We start from the raw sequence: 21237 nt of genomic DNA, 5'->3' as shown, positions 1-21237 counted from the left end.
GGTAACCATAGTCCTCAGATTGGACAGATAGTCTAGCTAGCTGTCTGGATTTACCCTGCAGAGACCTGAGGACCAGGTAACCATAGTCCTCAGATTGGACAGATAGTGTAGCTAGCTGTCTGGATTTACCCTGCAGAGATCTGAGGACCAGGTAACCATAGTCCTCAGATTGGACAGATAGTCTAGCTAGCTGTCTGGATTTACCCTGCAGAGATCTGAGCACCAGGTAACCATAGTCCTCAGAAATCCACCGCAGGTTAGAGCACCAACACAGAGGGGGACGTTGTGATGTTATGGATACATTGGGTTAAGAACTCCATTACCCAGCATGCCACGGTAGTGGAAGCCGGAGGCAGGGTGTGAAAAACAGTAGTAGCCATGCGGGTAGCACAGCAGCGTTGTTCGATGAAAGCTGTTGAGTAAAGTATGTTCAACCAGCAAATACGCCTCGTCTGCTTATTATAAAGTCTAAGCAAAGCAACACATGGTGTCAGAAGTGGCCGCGAGCAGCTACGGAAGGAAGATTTGTCGCGGGTGAAAGACGGAAAAGAAAGAAAAGTCTCCGGTCGCGTAAAGGTGATGAACAGCAACATGCTAGGAGAGTTTGCTACGGCGTGCGATGGCTACAAGTGGCAGTGGAAGTGAAGCGGGGGACGAGGGACAGATCGAACAAGTAGAAGAGGATCTTGTGCCCGAATTGGAGGACATCCAGCAACAAGAGAGGGCTGGGGAAGTCCTGATACCCCGACGTTCAGTAATGGAGAGGCTAAGTCCACCCACTTCCATCCCACTGACTGGTAATCTTGCTGATAATTGGAAGCGTTTTAAAAGCAAAGATTTAATATATATTTAGCAGCAAGCGGAGCAGGGGGTTTAGGACAAAAAATGAAAGCTCACATCCTTTTGCATGTTATGGGAGAAGATGCTTTGGACATATATAATAGCTTTCAGTGGATGAAGCAATCTGACTTTAGCAATCTAATGACGAAGTTTGAAGAGTACTTCGTGCCTAGTCAGTAATGACATTTGAGAGGTATAAAGGTTTTTAAACCCTTTGATCAAAAGCAAGGAATACCTTTTGACCAGTACTTAGCAGAGCTTCACATACAAGCAAAACATTGTGATTTGGCACCCTGAGAGATTCACTAGTGAGAGACAGGATTGTTGTGGCACAGGGGATAAGCACTTAGAGAAAGACTGCTCAGAGAGACTGGACTTACACTAGAAAAAGTGTGTCACTATGTGCAGAGCAGGGGAAACCACTCGGCACAAGCAAAAGAGCTTCGGAGAGGTGAAAACACAGTGCATGCAGTACATAAAGAGCTGAGGAAAAAGACAACATTTCAAACAAAAGATCAGAAGAGAAATCTGAAGAATTCAAAGTGGGTAAATGGGAGGCGCCACAAGCCAAAATCATGTCCGCCTATGGAAAATCCTGTAACAAAGTGGAAAGAGCAATCACTATGCAAGATGTGCAAGTCAGCTTTTAAACAGAACGTCACGCAGTTGGTGAGGAGAAGAGAGGATGATGAGTTAACGTAGATGTGGTACTGCCATAAAACAGGAAAAAGAGGAATGGATTGTGCCAATAGAGGTGAATGAACGATAATACCGTTCAATTTAGATACAGGTGCCCAGTAAACCTGTTATCTTTGAAGACTATAAAAATTGACAGTGAAAGTAAAATCTCCTATAAAAAAAAGTGAAGGATACACTGGAGAACGGGTTCCTGTTAAAGGCGGATGCACCCGCAACCTTTAAAACCAGAGGCCAGCAGATAAGAGCTTTGGGCTGCTGACGTGGATACAGTGCAAAACCCAATTCTGGGACTCAAGACTGTAAAAGCTCAATCTGGTTAAAGAGTGTTGTTGTGACATCAGATCACTGCAAATGACCATGACCACTCATGGAGGAGTAAAGACTGTTTCGAAGGACTTGGATGTCTACCTGGAGAACACAAAATTACGTGTGGATAAAAGTGTGCCTCCTGTTGCATCCTTGCGGGAAAAATTCCTTTTGCGCTGCGTAGTAAACTGAAAGAGGAGCTAGCGCGCATGGAAAAATTGGGGGTCATCAAGAAATAGAGAACCAACTGAAGGGGTCGCTCGCTGGTTGTTTTGCAAAAGAAAACAGGTGCTCTGAGAACGTGCTGGACCCAAGGGACTTGAACAAAGCGATAAAAAGGGAACACTTTAAGTTACCAACCAGAGAAGAAATCTTTGGCACAGTTTGCGGGAGCTAAATGGTTCATAAACTAGACGCTTCGTCAGGGTTCTGGCAGCTGAGGTGGACGGGGGAGAGTTCGAAACTGGGGCACATTCAATACACCTGAGGGCAGGTACAGGTTTCTTCGTTTTGCCGTATTGGTATTTTGTCAGCACCTAAAGTCTACCATAAGACTATACACATATCTTCGGCACATACCGGGAAAGTGGGACAATGAGGATGACATCATAGTCTGGGGGTCGAATCGGAAGAACATGACGAAAGACTGAGACAAGTTTTAGACAAGACAAGGGAAGGGGAATCTGAAACTTAACAAGACAAATGTGGTTTGGAGTGAAAACACTTACCTTTTGGGGAGATGTTGTCAGTGAAGAGGGAGTGAACCCTGACCCGAGAAAAAGTCAGCAATCAACAACATGGAAAAACCAAACAACAAAGATGAGGTCAGACGTTTTTCTGGGGAAAGGTCCCTATCTGGCCAAGTTCGTCCCCAGTTGTCAGCGCAGTCAGCACCTCCGGAGTTTTTCTTGAACAGAAGAAGAATGGGTCTGGTCTCATGGCGGAGAAAAAGTTTTGTGAAACTGAAAGAGACTTGACACAAGAGCCCGTGTTAAAGTTTTATGACCCAGAAAAGAGAACAAGAATTCAGCGATGCGTCACAGTACGGCCTGGCGGTGCTGCTGCAGCAATACGACGAGCAGTGGCTACCTGTCGCCTATGCGTCCAGAGCCTTGCAAGCGCGGAGTCCCGGTACGCTCAAATTGGAAGGAGCTATTAGCAGCATGTATGCATGTGAGCTTCACCAATGTCTAGGCAAGCTTTTGAAGTAGAAACTGACCATAAACCCCCTGGTTGTCCATCATGTCCAAACCTCTGAATGACTGTCTGTGCGGATACAACGCATGCTAATCAGGCTGCAAAAATAGACGTGCACTGATATATACACAAGGGAAACATGTACACCGCCAACACTTGTCTAGAGCAGTGGATAAAGGGGAACGTACGGACAGCGAGAGCAATGCAGAAAACAGGCATACGTGGACATGATTGTGACAAATCTGCCAGTAACAGCTGACAGAACAGAACAGATAAGGAGAGAGACAAATGATGACGAACTATGAAAGAACTCAAGCGTGCGATACTGAAAAGGGTGGCCCGAAAAACAAAAAGGTTGCCCCTGAACATAAAAGACTACTGGAACTGCAGAGCCGAGTTCACTGTGGTAGATGACTTAGTGTTGAAGGGGAGCAGTTTGTTATTCCATCGTCACTACGTAAACAAATGCTCCCAAAAAATACACGAAGGCCACCTCGGAGAAGTCAAGTGTAAACGACGGGCAAGAGAAGTAAAGTACTGGCCGAGAATAAAACCAAAATATCAGCCAGACAATAGCGTATGTGAACTTTTTCGCATCCACAGGCCCAAAAACAACAGCTGAATGAACTCATCCGGTGCCCCACAGACCTTACTACAAGGTTGGAACTGACCTATTTGACTGTAATGGAAAGAGTTACATAGTGGTCCTGACTTTCTTTTCAAATTATCCAAAGTTGGAGCGCTGCAGGTCAATATCAAGCAAGGCCCTCATCAGTACCTCCCAAAACTGTCTTCGCCAGACATGGTGTCCCAGGAAGTGTTTTCGGACAATGGGGCCCCATTTTCCAGCAGCGAGTTTGCTGCCCTTTTCCAAAGAATGGGGGGTTTCAAAAACTCTAATCGGTCCCCCTATCCCAAGTCCAGGCTTGCAGAAAGCTCAGTGAAAACAGTGAAAAGCATGAGAAAAAAGCACAGGACCGAGATGACTTTCAGAAAAGTTTTCGATCTTAGGGGTGCACCTCTACAGAACGGGCTACACCAGCCCAAAGCTGATGGGTAGACGCATTCGCTCTAACCTACCAATAAATGAAGACCTGCTGACGCCAAAAAGTGCTCATAAAGTCAGAAAAGTAAAGGAGGAACAGAAAGCGAAACAAAAACATTGGTTTGATCGAACGGCAAATCAATTACCGATGCTGAAGCCTGGAGACATGGTGCGTCTCAGGGACATCTCTACAGGCACATGGAGACTAAAGGGACAGGTGGAGGAGGAAGTTGCTCCACGCTCCTACAGGATCCAGACGGAGAATGGAGTGTTTCTGAGGAGGAACCGCACGGATCTTCAACTACAGCTGACTGAGAAGGACACTACAGCTCAGGAGACAGTTCAGCGGGACACGGCTGAATCTATGGAGCTAACTGACAGTGGTCTCACAGCAGCGTCTGCACCACCAGCTGTTGAGACACCTTCCAAACTGTCGAAATTGCCAGCTGCTGGAGTACAGGCTAGACCTAAGAGACATGTTCAGCCACCTAAACGGTTGATTGAAAGTTGCTAAAGTTTATTTAGTTTATTTGGAGGAGCAAAATGCAACATGGACCTTTTAAGATGAAAAAAAAAAAAAAAAAAAAAAAAAAAAAAAAAAAGTTTAAACTGAAACATTTGTTTACATGTATAGTTAAGAACTTGAAGATGGCTATGTTTCTACGGGGGTAAATGTTATTTAGTTATAGAGGTAAAGATTGTTTTATTAAAGGGGGAAAGATGTGATGTTATGGATACATTGGGTTAAGAACTCCATTACCCAGCATGCCACGGTAGTGGAAGCCGGAGGCAGGGTGTGAAAAAACAGTAGTAGCCATGCGGGTAGCACAGCAGCGTTGTTCGATGAAAGCTGTTGAGTAAAGTATGTTCAACCAGCAAATACGCCTCGTCTGCTTATTATAAAGTCTAAGCAAAGCAACACAGACGTCGGGCTGCATTTCTCTAAGCGTTGAATCCTTTCTCTAAAGTAAAGACGCTGATCCCTGTTAGGACTTTGCTGTTGTCATTGTTTTGAACACTGTAATAAATGAGTGTAACGTCTAATGATGCCAAGTAAATCCTATTTACTTGTTATTTAACATAATCATTGATATTGCTTTTTTTTTCTGCCATGCTTGTTTGTATGTTTTAATCTTTTCTAATATCTATTTCTCCTAATCCTCTTTTCTACATAGAACCATTAGAATGATGAAACAGGGACAACAACAACGTACAAGAGAACATGTTTAATCATTTAACTATGATTCAGCCACAGCATGCATAGAAACAGACTAACACAAAAAGTACTTCAAATATCAAAAGTTAAGAATACAATCAACACTTCTCAATTAGTGGTGAAAAGCTTATTTAAAGTCAGCGGAGAGAAACGTCCAGATTTGATATCAGAGCCCCTGTGAAGACTGGGGCCGGCTCCTGCTTTCAGTCCATCTTCTGTCCCCAGGTTATCTTTCCTTCTGCCACGAGGAGGCGCTGGGCCAGTTTCAAAGCTTACACACGGGGGCTTAAGGGAAGTAACAACTGCTAACACACTTCAAATGTCCTCCGACGTCTTTATGAATACAATCAAACAATCACAGTAGTTCTTTTTCTAAAGAATGCTATTAAACAGAGGTTCCATATCGTCCAGGTCCAGACTCCTTCACAACTCCTCGTGCTGCCGAGTGGATTTAGTGTACTTGTCCTTTCAGTGCGTATTTTCTTATTTTCTTAAATAATACAGTAGATTTTGAGCAAAACTGGTCTAAACCAGCCCGACCTAATCCTGCGGCTTCTGTTGTAGCTTAAAATAGAGCATTAATAAAATTACACTATAAAATATAAAAGGAAAATATTTTAAAATAACATAGCACATCACTCAATTTCTTAAAAGACACAGTCGGTCTGGAGTTTAGCTACTTGTTGCATGTTTTTAGAAAATAAAAAGGTTTCTGATCTACAAAATAAAAACTGTTTCAGCACCACGTGGTTTAACTTCAGATGAAAATATATCTGCCCAGCGTTGCATTTTTATGAGAAAGTAAACCCTTCTTTGTATGGAAATACACTACAAAAGATAGAAAAATAGTTGTAGTATTACAGTTGGCAGCGGAGCGGCTGGTTGGTGCAGAGGGATCACATGATGGAGCAGCCTCTCTTCGCCGTGCGAGGGTCCTCCTGCACACACACACACACACACACACACACACACACACACACACACACAGAGTAGCATTCAAAACACACAACCCAAAGTCTAGAACAGCGACTACGCTGCCATGCCCATAATATTCCCGTTATTGTTATTCCAAGAAGACAATGTTCCGTCTCAGCCATTTCCATGGCTGATGAAAGGGAGTAATGTCTCCGTTCCAGCGGTGGAGGACATGATGGAGCGTGTGAACACTGCGTCTCTCTCTCTCTCATTCCTTCACCCAGCTTCTAGAGAAGCTCACCTCATATCTATAACCTGTTATTGATATCCACGTCTCTGATCATGTTTAAAAGTTCATGCGTTTCTCCAGCTTTTCTTTCAGCCGTGCATCTCTACTGCAGCCCTGCAAACTGTCGGCGGCTTGGTTTGTACACAGTAACCATAGCAACGCACAGAGCTGACCGTGAGCCATGAACAGGCGAGAGGCTGTAAACTGTGACAAACTGCAGTAAAAACCCTGGTTCAGCTGCTGATTCTACATTTGCTGTATACATGTTTAAAGAATGCCTCTTAAATCAGAATACCCCCTCAATATGTCACGTCTTAATCTGAAAACTGTGGGACTTCTGCCTCCTCTCTGAACCCAACACAACACCCACCCACCCACACACGTGAGGCGCTGCGTGGCGTTTAGTCTCACCTGCAGGTGGAAGTGGGCTTCCTCACTGGCCTCCACTCCGTTATCGTCTTCCTCATCCTGCTCTTCCAGGGCCGTGTTGTACGCTGTGGTTCTCTTTGCCACCTCCTGAAAACACACACACAAAGTATCAAGATCACGAGAGAGAGAGAATTTGTGAGAGTACAACAGAGCATGTGTGAGTCTGAGAGAGAGAGAGAGAGAGAGAGAGAGATTGAGAGAGAGATTGAGAGAGAGAGAGAGAGAGAGAGAGAGAGAGAGAGAGAGAGAGAGAGAGAGAGATTGTTAGGCAGTTATAATTAGCCAATAGGCTATTTATAACTTTACATCTCTGACAGGCTCATGGTCAGACAGTGGTTTAGGGATTTAGCGGTAGATGGGTTTTCAAAAACAAATAACACAAACAGAGCCTTCCATGAACAAAATGATTCACTTAAAATATCAAATTTGATAGTGGGAAGCCAAAATCATGCTTGTGATTACAATTAGAGTGTGTTTATGTGTGTGTTCTCACCTCTCCCTGAGGGTTGATCAGCACCACATGCACATCCAGCCCTGACCCCCAGGACGACTGGTTCTTCCACAGCAGGTCTGTTGGAGGTTTGGAGCCCACACCAGCATCAGACGCCCAAACCTGCAACACAAGCGTCACTCTCAGGACCCGGTCCAACAACTCAGCTCAGCGGCTCTGCTGCTACACAGGAACTCAGGCTAAAGCCCCGTTCACAGACATAAGATACTAAGTGCTTCACTGGCAATACCACAAGGTTCCCATAAAAAGTACCAGCGAAGAGGCTTTACAACAGGGGTAATGGTTGACTGTCTTTCTGGGACACTGAAGACAGTCTCCCCCGGTCATGCCTATGGCTTTTCTGATAGATAATCTGTATGAAAACAAAGGAAGGCATGCTCAGATCTTCTTATTAAACAGCGCTAGCTGGTTTAGATGCCAACTGGTCTGATGACATTGTGTTTCTGTACTACTGCTGACTCAGCTGTAATTAAAGGTTCCTTTGTTGCCATTTCTCAGCACTGCCACACATTTGTCCTCTTCCTTAAACCTCCTGCCCACTGCATCAGCCCGGGGACCGGTTCCAGGTCTCTGGTCAGGAGCACGAACCTAACATACATGTTGTATCCAAAGACTCTTCTCTTCTTCCTTAAAACCCTTAATGACGTGTTTCTAGACAGCAGGTTCAACAGTAATGAATAGAATCCAACTAAAGAAACACCTACCGTGACCTTCTGGCCAGCCTTCAGGACATATTTGGGTGTGAACTTGTAGGTAGCTGCAGCATTTCCAATTGTCTTAACCATCTCATAACCGACCATCGCCTGGTCCTGTCAATCATGACAATACAGAAATCAGATACAACGTTCATACCAGATCGCCACATGAAGGAACTAAGAGCAGCCAACATGTAAGAAGCCAGGAGCTCACCTCCTCTCCGGTGTTGTGGAGGCAGATGAACTTTCCGTCCGTGTCGATCTCGTTGATGCAGATCGGTCCTGTGGCCGAGGCAGAGTGAGCGATCGACACCGAGCTGCTGGCTTCCTGTTCCTCCACATCCACGCGCTTCCTCTTCCCCTGAGTGGTGTGCACGCTGCGGCTGCTGGAGGAGGCTCGAGACACCGTCACACGGGAGGAAGGACTGGGAGACAGCTTCAGTCTGGGGGGGAGGCAGCACAGTGAGGTCAGGCTTGTAGTCCAGACCACCTAAACCAAGTTACTACCAAGACCAGAGTGTACAGAGACAGAGTCAAGACCAGGACTGCCATTCACTTTCCTTGGAGTGTGTGTGTTAAGGCGGGCGGGGGGTAAAAAGTGTAACTGGATTTCCCTGGAGAGGGACGTCCTACAGGTCTTCTGCTGACCACCCAGGCCACCCAGACAGTGTGTTCATTTGAAACTGGTAACCCAAGATGATTGGCCTTACAATAAAAAATTAAGTTTTTTTGGCCTGCTTTTTTTGGGTTCAGGCAGCAGCACCGTTATGAAAATATCACTTTAACACTGTATCAGAAAAACCCCACACGATCCCCAACCCCAATCTCGAGTGCTAGAAGACCGGCGGCTGGGTTGGAAACCATGAGCATCAGCACCGGTGAACCTTCTGTCCTCACCTCTCCTCCTCTCCCTCCAGGAGCTTGCGGTAGGCGTTGATCTCCATGTCCAGCGCCAGCTTGACATCCAGCAGCTGTTCGTAGTCGTTGAGCTGCTGCTGCATCCTGGCCTGCACCTCGCGGACCTCGCGCTCTTTGTCTGCCAGCAGCTTGCGGCTCCGGTCCTTCTCCTGAGCCAAGGCGTCCTCCAGCTCCACGATACGGTCACGCCAACCGCGAGTCTGCATACAGACGGAGGGGGAGGGGGGGGGGGGGGCATGATGCAAAAACACTTATCATACGTCATCTAAAAAGCTTCAATAAGAGATAAATATTTCAGAGATCCAGAGACACAATACCATGCATGAGTTTGATTCAAAAACTAAATATTTTGTTTATTATTTATTTTATTTATGATCTATGTTTATTTATATTCCAATTTGCATAATAATTTGGAATACAGTAAAAACATATCAAATAATATTATTTTCTTTAAGAAAGGGAATATGAGCAGACAATTATAAGAAAAAAAATATTTAAATAGAAAAAGTACACTAGGCATTTAATTCGGCTTCAAATTGTATTGATTTGATCATTTTGTAATTAGTTATGCTTTAAAGTGTATATGGTTACAGTTCATTGGTTGTCATTGAACAGCATATGTGTGAGTCCCTTAGGGTCTATTAGTTTCTTTGTAACGCAGCACAAGAATATTAAGGTATTTTAGAAAAAGTTTTAAATGTCCCACTGAATCCAATACAAAACATGAACTGGAAGGTTTGCTATTTTGAAATACATTTTCTATTGATTTACAATATTGTCAATGATGTTGAATAGTCTATCTAGCAGTGATGTAACGGATTGCCCCTACTGTTTGGCACGCATGTGATCCGCGGATTAATTGCACAGTATAACCGTCATAGTTCACTCCATTATTGGGGGGGTTAAAGCTACAGTGCCTAGTCTCTGTCGCCGCGTCCACATGATACAAGCCTTCCGTGACCGTGCACCCCCTTAGTAACGCATTCAAGTTTTAACGGGGATAACAATGCTGATAAAGCGGTGTACGGTTTTCAAAAGCCCACGCAGACTGAGCTGGCTGCAGGGAACGGATTTTCACCCTGTAACTCTGCAACACCCAAAGCTGGCTGAGCCAGACTGGTCTACTCGGTCCCCCAGAAGCAGAGTTTTCATATTCAGGCTGTGAAGCGGCTGTGTGGTCGCAGCTTTTAAAAATATATTAATTGTTTTTCAAACTAAATTTCATGATGGCTAGGGAACTTTTTCCATTACTTTCTCAGGGCTTTATGAGACATGCATAAATACTTTCAAACCTATTTGACTTTTTCCATAAAATAAGAGCATGTCTATAAACTCTACATGTCCAGCCCCTCGAGTTGATTCTCATTTTCCAGTGTGGCCCTTAGAGAAATTGAGTTTGACACTTCTGCACTATATTATGTGCTCTAGCAACAATAATAGATGATAAACTAAAATTTAGAGAAGTTCATGGCGGCAACTGACGCTAGCTGTCCACAGCACACCGCAGGATGGATCGACATGTTGCCAACACACCGAGTCCCTGATCTTTGTTGAAAGATTGGTACTCGACATATTTCAGATATACTTGAAAACCAGATGAGGTAGTTTTCACAGAGACGGTTTAGAGTCTTTGTCTGCTCTAAAAATGTATTTATATATTTATAGATAGGAAGGCCAGTTTAACCTGCGTGAGTCTCTGATTGTGAGGAGACTGGGATAAACGGAATAAACACACTGAAATATCAGCTGCACTTGAAACAAACTTGGTTCAACTGCATAAATGTGATTTTCAGCCTGCTTTAAACTGAATTTCGTGTTTTACTGGAGAAAAAGCAAAGCTAAAAGTATCTGGAAACTCTCCCAACAGGACTAATCTGATAAGGTATTTTTATCTTTACAGGTGTTGGTAAAGGTAGAATATTAGATTCAGCACTGAGACAAGTGTGGTTGGCTTCAGATTGTGTTGAATGTTTTAGGAAACCAATTCTAATTCTATCAAGAACAAAAAAGGTGAATGTAACCAGAATGCCAACCTCCTTCTGCATGGCTGCCAGCTGGGTGCTGAGGCTCTCCATCCTCAGGCTGGACTCTCTCAGCTCCTCTCGGCTCATGTTGGCCGATGCTCCGTTCATCTCAGCCAGCCGCCGCAGGTCGTCCAGCTGGAGGCAAACACAACAACACAGCAACATCAACACCTTTTTCTCTTCATCACACAAAGAGGAACTGAGCAGTGACAGTCACTTCCTGACATGCAGGAAGCTTTGGTAATGTCTTGTTTGGTATGTAACTTACAGCTTCACTTGATGGTAAACTAGATTGTTGCTTAGTTGCAGATTGTGTAGGAGGATGATTTAAACTGCTCCGTCAACGTCTGCAGAAGGCTTCAGTGTATTTTGGCATTCACCTTTTATAATTTATCATAGTGTCAGTTAGGGGTGTGAATCTCTAAGCAACTATTGGATTCCAATTCAGAGTAGGATACAATGATAAGTACAAGTATTAATGGATCTTAATGCATCAAAATATTTAGGTGCTTAGATAAAATCTGCACTTGTGTTAATGTGCAAACCACGTAAACACAGCTGTTGGAAAATTAAAAATTGCCACCCCAGTCGGCAGTAGTCTAAAAAAATCTGTCCTGTATGAATACTATTTTAAGTTGAGTTGATACCCATGTCAACATACAATTGTGTATCGTAATGCTCCAGCATATAATAATTCAGACAACAGTTTGTCCAACTTTGTAGCAACAGCTTGTTTGGCCCTTTCCTGTTTCAACATGGCAGCAACCCCACCCACAAAGCCAGCTCCATCAAGAAATGGTTTCCTGTCTGCTGTGGAACAACATGAAATACGTAAGTGACTCCACACTTTTGGCCGTTAGATAGATAGATAGATAGATAGATAGATAGATAGATAGATAGAGAGAGAGAATATTTGGCTTTTTTACGGCAAAGGCCATATGGTCAAAATAAAATTTATTAAAACTGTAATAACTCGAAACAATAACTCATTTCACCAGTAATTTGCTGTTAAACAACTATGACACCCCCCAGATGGGAAAAGGGCATTTTACAATAACTTTGAATGCACCACGAGGCCGGGGAGGCGAACGCACCAGTGGTCCATCTGTGTTGCAGCAGCTGCAGGACGTCCCGCTGTTGGAACCCTCTCCAGTGAAGTACAGTCCCACTGTTCAGCGGTCAGCATTAGAAACGTGTTTAATCCACCGTGTTACGTTAATTAGCGTCCCATGCAGCGAGGCTTTTGTTGCCTTTAACATCCATCCATAGCCTCAGAGAGCAAGGCAGGCATTAAAGTGTCACCAATCCCTCTCAATTACTTGGAGGTTGCTTTGGATTAAAGCACCAGCTAAAGGACATGTAATGTACCACTAATGGCTGTATTGTTTGACCATACACATACTTTGTACATATGTAGTTTTGCACTCTTACAGTCACACATTATATCATGGCCACAGAAATGACTCATCTGATTGGTTGGCTGTTGTCTGATAAAATCTATTGTGACACTTCATGCATGTGTGTCTCAAGGCTAGTGAGAAATTCTGAGTGAGAGAGAAAGACAGAATCCTCGCCGTCACAGCAGGTACAGACAGAAGACGTTAATTTCAGTCAGCTCGTTCTCATGGAAAGGATTATTATGATTATGTGAATGGAGAATACCAAGACTGTGCATGTGCCGACATACTTTGGCCACGTAAGTGCTCTCCATGTTGTCCTTGTACATCTTGATCTGCTCTTCGTTCTGAGCCCTCATGTCAGTCAGGGCCTGGGTCAGTTTATATTCGTACTCCTCCTTCCGCCCAGAGTCCACCTCCACCAGCCGGGACTCGTACCGCTGCCGCGCCTCCTTTACTTCCTGTAGCACAGCACACAGGCAGCATTCACACACTCGGATCCTGTCCTGATTCACTCAAGTCACGCTGGTTAGGTTCCACAGTTAACAAATCAAACGGAAAGAAAAGGATTCACACATTTAATACAAAACATTAGGACGATTATCATGCAGCCCTGCTGAAACTTGAGCTCATCGTGCTCTGCTGATTGATTTTAGACTAGTCTGAAAGAAGCCAAATCACTTAAAACTACATTTCTCTTACTGTCAGTAAATCTGTTTTCCTTCCCTGCTCAGCTTCATTGTTAAAACCCACCCACCCCCACACCAGCTTTGTGGAAATTACTGCGCTTTAAAAGGAAATTAAACTATACACTGGCAGGCATTTCAACTATTTATTTTTTTAAACTTTACTTGTCTTTTGCTTCTCTATTCTGTCAGATGTATATTCTTTATTCTGCTCATTTTGTGTTCTGTTGGCTTTATTTGATAGAAATCTGATAAAATGGAAAGATTCTGACCTCCTCTAGCATGCTCTTGCGGAAGGCCATCTCCTCTGTCATGCTCTGGCAGCGGTTTTCCAAATCAACGCGCAGCAGCATCTCGTCTCCAAGTTGCTTCTTGGCCTGAGTGAGACCTGTATCCATCTGAAAACGCACAAGAACAGGTAGTGCTTCGGGGAAAAAAAGCCCTGATAAATGGAAAAGGGTTATCAAGTTAAGAGTCTAGAACAGCTCTCAAAAGAAAAGCAGCCACACCACAAAGAACATGAGAGACAATCAGAAATAACATCTTTAGAAGTAAAAGATTCAGAAATGAAAGCACATTATATTTACAAATCAGATCTCTCTGCATCCCTCCATTCAATGGTCAAAGGAAGGGGAACTGTTTGAGGCCGATCATGCTGATGTTGCAGCAGGGCATTACCTCCTGCAGCTGTTCTCGCAGGTCGGCCAGCGTGGCCCCCAGGCCATCGTTCTCAGACAGCGCTGTAGCCAGCAGGCCTCTTTAGAGTTCAGCTGAGCCTCCAAGTCCTTCAGCCTGGCCTGGGCGCCGGCGGCCTCAGAGTCCTTCTTGTTGTAGCTGGAAGGAGAATGCCAAGGCACGGTGAGTGCAGGGGGACAACACATGGGCGTAAAGCTCATCTAACACGCTACTACTATGTCCAGTCCGCAGGCTGTCAAAGCTGTTTTATTCACTTTAAACATCACAAGGAGGGATTCTTTTCTCTAATACAGATGAAGAACTGAGCCTCCTAGAAGTTTAACAAGTTAATGTGTCAGTCACACACTCTCAGAACTTGCAAGCTAACATTAGCTAACTATTCAACAAGCTACCAAACAAGCTAAGTAACTTTATACCTGATAACATTAGATTAGATTCAACTTTATTGTCATTACACATGTACAGGTACAAGGCAACGAAATGCAGTTTGGGTCTAACCAGAAGTGCAATAGCAGTAAGTGCAGGATATACAATGGTTCCGTAAGTGCAAGACATGGATATGTAATGAATAAATATAGAAAAGATACTATTATAAACAGAGTTTTACAGATGGGTTTGTCCTATGAATATAAAATATAGATAACAGTATTGTGAGCAAGATTTACAGCTAGGAATTTGTGGTGATATTACTATAATTGCAAATTTTTACAGATATGTGCAAATAGCATAACATACTAAAGGTTTACAGATTTTACAGGTGAGTATGTACTAAATAAATATAAATATATATATTATATATATATATATATATATATATATATATATATATATATAACATACACAGGCAGCTAGTTATATTATAGACAGAATTTTTACAGATAGCTATAATAAGTTAGGCTAAAATGAGCAGTATAACAATGATTTAAAGGTGGTACAGATAAAGTAAAGTTTGGGCAGAAACTATCCGAATTAAAGTGCGGTGGAAAGTAATTGCATATTACAGTTAAAGTACGGTAGTGCAGATGTAAATGTAAACAATTGGTACTGTAAATAAACAGTCAGCGGTGCAAATTGAAATGTAAGTAGTGCAAAAAGATGCCGATGTAAACAGTCGTTACTATAGTAACAGTCAGCAGTGCAGGTGAACATTATAATGTTGCAGATAAGCAAATGGAGGCCAGGTGTGAGGAGAGAGAGGAGAGTCTATCAGTATATGAGAGGAGTGGGATCAATGAGGACGGAGTCAATAAAGAGACAGCTCTGGGGGAAAAACTGTTCTTTAGTCTGCTGGTCCTGGTCCGAGGACCCTGAAACGCCTGCCGGAGGGCAGGAGAGAAAACAGTCTGTGGGCTGGGTGGAGAGGAGTCCTTCAGGATGCTGCGAGCTCGATGCAGACAGCGTTTCCTCTGGATGTGCTCGATGGCGGGCAGTGGAGTCCCGGTGATGCGCTGGGCGGTTTTCTCCACCCGCTGCAGTGCCTTGCGCTCTGCCACAGAACAGCTCCCATACCACACTGTTGCACAGTTGGTCATAGTAACATAGTGAACTTGTGGGAAAATTCATCATTTTTTTGTTCTTGACTAATTTAAAAAAAAAAATTCTTAAAATGTTTCTAAATTTAACTTATTTAATTACTTGAAGTATTAAGGGGGGGGGGGAACAACCCTCAGATGGCGTGGGTCCTTCTGAAACATTAAATTTCCGTTTTTATTTTGTATTAACAGTCATATAGTCAGACAGGGTTAGGGTTCATGTGACATCCCTGCAGCATAGCTATCCCGATAGCCCAGCTTGTCCTGAAACAATAAGCCTATAACTTTAATATACTATGTCTAGAACTTGATTGTGAATTACAGGTTGAGGTTCTACAAGCATTAAAAACACGGAGACCAGGCAACACAAATATCGGGAAAATGTCTTAGACTCGAAGGCTTAGAGGGTTAAAGTTGAGTTGTTACTAATATTTTGCTCAATCAATGAAGATTGACAACCTCCAGGAAGAAACGTCCTCTGGTGACCACAACAGCTCAGAACAGAAAACAAGTTCATTTATGTCATGTTCGCACTGCAAATACATTATGTGCTTTTGCATTATTTGTCAATGTTTCAGGTTTAGATTAGGCTTTAAAATAAGTGCTTTGATTTATAAATAAAAGCCACACCAGATATCTCAGTTGGCCATCTGTTTTCCAGCTCTGATCCTGGGTTAACCAAGTCATTAGAGAGGGGGGGGGGGGATCTCTGGACACCCCCCTTTGATTCTAAACACATTATCAATGCAACCATTTTTTATGTACATTTCCAAGCGTGATTTAAAAAGAATATACATCTGAGTTTTTTAGATTTTCATATATGCCGTATTTGTCACACACACACTTAAATGTTTTGTGTACTGAGGTTTTCATTGTGTAGTCTTCCCATGCTTAAGCCTTCTCTCTCAGTGATCTTCCACGTCAGAGGCTCAGTCATGGTTAAAGAACATGAAACATGAGGTGGTCACATGTCATGTGATTAAAGTAAATCAACAGCTTATGTGTTTCAGCTAATTATTTTCTGTATGTCTTATTAGATCATGTGCGTATATGTATATAAAGAGTTTTTTCCTCCCCTGCATTCTTGCCTAAACTCTAAGCTGTTGTCCATTGTCCCATCCTCTTTCAGTCTTCATGTCTGGAGACAGCACTTCTAAATCAAAAACTTCAATCAACTTTAAACTTTTTTTAAAACTTTTAATAATCATTAACTTATCAGAATCGAGCATTTAAACATTCTAAAAAGAATCGCGATGCATTGATGAATTGATTATTTTCCTCACCCCTAGTCACCAGTAGAAGTGTTTCAATGGGTTTCCCAGTTAAATGGTATGTTGGAGGAGCTCTGCCGGGACAGAGGCCAGCTTTTCCCTCATGCGTGGTTACAATGAGCGGGGGGGCTGCAGCTTAGGCAGACAAACTATGAGTGGAATGTACAATGGTATGTCTCCTTTTTCACCTTTTACTGAGAAACCTTAGCTGGGAGGCAAAACAACTGACCCAACGGGCTCTCACTGCTGCAGACCAACAGCATGCTGGGCCTATTCCAGAGACACATCACATCACCAATATATGTCACACATGTTGCATTTAACCCATCCAATTACAGCAGGGGACCAACTCCAGATCTGAGCCAGTGGGTCACATGAGCCACATGTTTCTCCTGTAAGTTTATGGTCTCATTTAAATTATTCACTGCATGGATACTGGAGGTGGTGGCTGTGTTCACTGGGTTTGGGTGGAAGTGATAACAGTATATCCGTTTGCTCCACCTGTTAATCTGGTTTTGGGCTTTGGAGCGAACACTTTCTGTTGACCGCACTCATATGAATCACAAGGTCATTTTACATTTGGTAACTGCTGTTCTAGTTTGTTAGTTTTTTGGTGTGGAGGAATAAATGATTGAAACTGGATAAACAGAGCAGCATTTCCCTAGGTTTGTGGAAGACTGAGCTGCGCATATTTGGCAGGGTTTGGGTCTGATGTTTTGCAATTTGACATAATTTTGGACCCTTAGGGGGACAGAGAGGAGCTGCACAGAGTCCAGAAGGAACTCCGGCTCAGGATCAGGAGGGGGAAATAATCTACGGGAGGAAATTAGAAAAGAGTCTGGAACAGAACAACGCCAGGGACATCTGGAGAGGGCTGCAGGACATCTCAAGCCACGGCAGAGGTGGGGGGAGAAACCAAGCTAGCAGAGACCAGAACTGGGCAGATGAGCCAAATCTGTTTATCAGATTTGACTCTGCCTCCTCACCTTCTTCACACCCCCCAAACCCTCTTTTTCTTTCTCTACCAGTTCTTTGGTGTGTTCAGGCACTTATTCAACCTGAGCCTGAGCCCGGAGAAAGTCCCAGCACTCTGGAAGACCTCCTGTGTAGTCCCGGTACCAAAGTCGCTGCGCCCCAGGAATCCAAACCACTTCAGGCCTGTTGCCCTGGACTTCTCACCAGATGAAGACCATGGAGAGAACCACACAGCTGGACCCCCTGCAGTTTGCTTACCAGCCTGGGTTTGGGGTGGACAACACAGTGATCTACCTGCTGCACAGATCGCTGCTCCACCTGGAGGACAGCAAAGCACTGTGAGAGTCATGTTTTTCGACTTCTCCAGTGCTTTCAACACCATCCAGCCTTCCCTGCTCAGAGTGGTGACGTGGTGCACTGCAGCACAGGTGCCCCTCAGGTACGGTGCTCTCCCCCTTCCTTTTCACCCTCTATACCTCGGACTTCACACACAACACCACCCACTGCCACATCCAGAAGTTCTCCGATGACACAGCCGTTGTTGGTTGTGTTTCTGAGGGGAACGACCTGGACCAGGTCGGGTATCAGGGACTTTGTCAGCTGGTGTGAGCTCAACCAGCTTCAGCTCAACACCAGCAAGACGGAGGAGATAATCGTTGATTTCAGGAGGAAAACATCCCGTTTCTCACCGGTGAGCCTCCAGGGATTGGACATTGAGGTAGTGGAGAGCTACAGGTTCCTGGGTGTTCACCTGAACAATAAACTGAACTGGACTGATAACACCCAAGCACTCTACAAGAAGGGCCAGAGTCCTCCATCTGCTGAGGAGACTCAGGTCCTTTGGAGTGTGCAGAACTCTCCTCAGGAGTTTTTATGAATCTGTGGTGGCCTCTGCCATCCTTTATGCTGTGGTCTGCTGGAGGGGGGGCAGCTCGGACCGGGACAGGAGTAGACTCTATAGACTGATCAGGAGAGCGAGCTCTGTCCTGGATCCCATAGAGGAAGTGGGGGAGAAGAGGATGTTAGCCAAGCATCCATCATGGACAACACCTCTTATTATTTATGGTCACAGCTCGATATAATTTATATTATGGTTACTTACTTTTGCTATATTATTTAAATACAAATTCTATTTAATTTTAACGTCACTTACACTGCAATATTGTTTTTGTACTATGGCAACCGCACTTTACAATACCTTTTAGTTAACGCCCTTCACATTCATTCTATACCTTCTGCTCATGGTCTGTGAGTTTGCTTGTTTGTTTTTACTGTAGGAAACCACTGCAGCTGTAATAAGGGAAGATCCCCACTGTGGGATGAATAAAGTATTATCTATCTATCCATCCATCCATCCATCCGGCCTGCTAACAGCCGCAACAGTCTGGAAAGTAAATGATGCACAATCCTGACACAAGACACGTGTTAAATAAAGACTAAATGAACTGATGGGTAATGTCAACTGGCCAGACTCAAACAGGCTGTCCCTGACAGCTGTGTTCAGCTGTCACAGTGTGTAAGCGCACACACACACACACACACACACACACACACACCACACACACACCACACACACACACACACACAAAACAACACCACACACACACACAACCATTCCTCTGTTGTTAAAGGACACGCAACAGCTCCACACCTGACTCCACAGACTCCACGTGCAGCTGGGATGCAGTACTCTTTTCACAGAGAGCTAATGCTCCATTAGATTAGTAACAGCCGACTGTGGAACTTCACACGCTGGTGGAATCAAAGTTGTTTTCAGCTCATTCGGTTTCACACAGAACCAAGGGGACATGGAATCACACACAGCTGTGAGGGAGTGAGATTTCTAACGCTTGGTGTTTATTAGGCAGGACTGTTGACTTTAATTCTGAATACACAGTTGAACCAGTACAGGGGACACCCCCACCATTGTCCAGGCATGCACTTTTGGTCAACAGCTGTGAGTAACTGCTGCAGCTGTCAAATCCTGTGGGATGAAGGGGAATACACACAACACACTTATGTTTCCTGTCTATCAATACAAGGGGGCTGTGTAGCCAATACAAATGACTACAAAATACAACCGAGGTATTAAAATAATGTCATACATGTCTGATGCACATTTCCTCAACACGGTCTGTGTACCACTTCAATCAGAGAAAAACCGAAAAACGTTTTCCTCAAACAATAAAAACTGCCACTGGTCTCTGTCTAATTAAACCACAGCTAGACCTACAACATTATCATGGCTTATTAATTGATTTCTATAAAGTATTTAATATTTGTAGTCTTTATCTCTTTTCTAAAATTTAGCATTAAGCATGGTAAAAGAGGCATTTTCTAAAGCCGGTTTGACATTTATTCTCTTTCAGTAGCAGACAATGGTGGGCGGGTGACGTAAAGCCCACTGTCAATCATTTCCAAATACTGCTCATTAGTTCTACCAGTTCAACTCAAAGATTGTAAGTAGCCTTAAATCACATCTAAGAGTGGCGACTGACGGACTAAGAGCCAGTTAAATCCTCTTTCTTCTCTAAGCCGGGTTTGAGCGCCGCGCTCCCCGGACCAGAGCAGCGTCCCAACGTCGCGTGCGTAATGTTGCAAAAGTGGCTCGAAAATCAAAGTCGGCTTATAGCAAATAGCATTTAGCTCCCGGGCCGGGGTCCCTGTCCGTATTGGACCGTTTAACATGATTCGAGTGTGTGAGGCACTTACTTCTGTAGAAGCTGCTCATGCTCGGACGTGGTCTTGCCCAGCTCGATCTGCAGCCAGGCCCGCTCCTTGGACGACTCGTCCAGACACTTTCTGGCGTCGGCTAGCTCGGTCTCGTACAGGGCTTTCAGTCCGCTGACCTCCCGGCTCCGGGTGTCTTCCCTCTCGTTAATTTGGAGGTGGAGGACGCTGTTTTCAGCCTCCAGACTACGGACTTTGTCAATGTAAACGGCCAGGCGGTCGTTGAGGTCCCGGAGCTGCTGCTTCTCCTGGAGCCTGCTGATCCTGGTCGGGCTCAGCGGAGTGCCGCCGCCGCACGTGCTTCTCTGACCAGTCGGAGTCGCAGCCGCGGTAGCCATGGTAGAAGACTAAATTACCCCAACCAAACCGAAACAAGATACGAGTTGTGCCGGTTTAACGATTTATAGTTAAACTCTCAACAACATCAACAATAAGCACTCCCGAAAACTACCCTCCAAGTGTCTTTTCTTACCCGAATGAAAGAGGGGTTGGCTTCCAATATGGCGGCTCATTGAATATCTTACGTTGTTTATTACTAGCCAATGGCGTAGCTGGACGCAGTGCGTTCTTTGAACATGGGTTCACTCGTAACGGTGACCGACCCATGCCGTGACTGTACCGCGGAGGCGGAGTCTAATTTTGCTAAGTGCATTCTATCGTAGACCTGACCCCGAGCGTCCCGGTGTAAATAACAAGCGCTGCCTGAATTTTCTTCAAACCGCCGAGCCTGAAATCATTTCATTGTGTCATTTTTCTCCCTGTAGCACTTGAATTCATTGTATCATTCCTCTCTGTAGTATTTCATTGTATCATTTCTCCCTGTAGTACTTCATTTCATTGTATCATTCCTGTATCATACTTTTGCC

At 44.2% G+C, this 21237-nt stretch overlaps 1 protein-coding gene across 1 annotated transcript; it reads right to left on the bottom strand.

Annotated features, from left to right (window-relative positions):
* Positions 1-5298: 5298 nt before the first annotated feature.
* Positions 5299-20898, bottom strand: LOC116704604 (lamin-B1-like). The gene is given in 12 exon segments (XM_032540200.1): positions 5299-6241; positions 6919-7023; positions 7430-7549; positions 8152-8256; positions 8357-8585; positions 9040-9260; positions 11094-11219; positions 12772-12942; positions 13440-13565; positions 13846-13919; positions 13922-14001; positions 20354-20898. Coding segments are annotated over 12 exon segments (1755 nt in total). The 5' UTR covers positions 20710-20898; the 3' UTR covers positions 5299-6199.
* Between the last annotated feature and the right edge of the window lie 339 nt (positions 20899-21237).

Source organism: Etheostoma spectabile, chromosome 16 (assembly GCF_008692095.1).
Source record: "Etheostoma spectabile isolate EspeVRDwgs_2016 chromosome 16, UIUC_Espe_1.0, whole genome shotgun sequence".
NCBI classification, from domain to species: Eukaryota; Metazoa; Chordata; class Actinopteri; order Perciformes; family Percidae; genus Etheostoma; species Etheostoma spectabile.
Note: the sequence above shows the minus strand (reverse complement) of the source record. Positions and strands in the feature narration are given on the sequence as shown.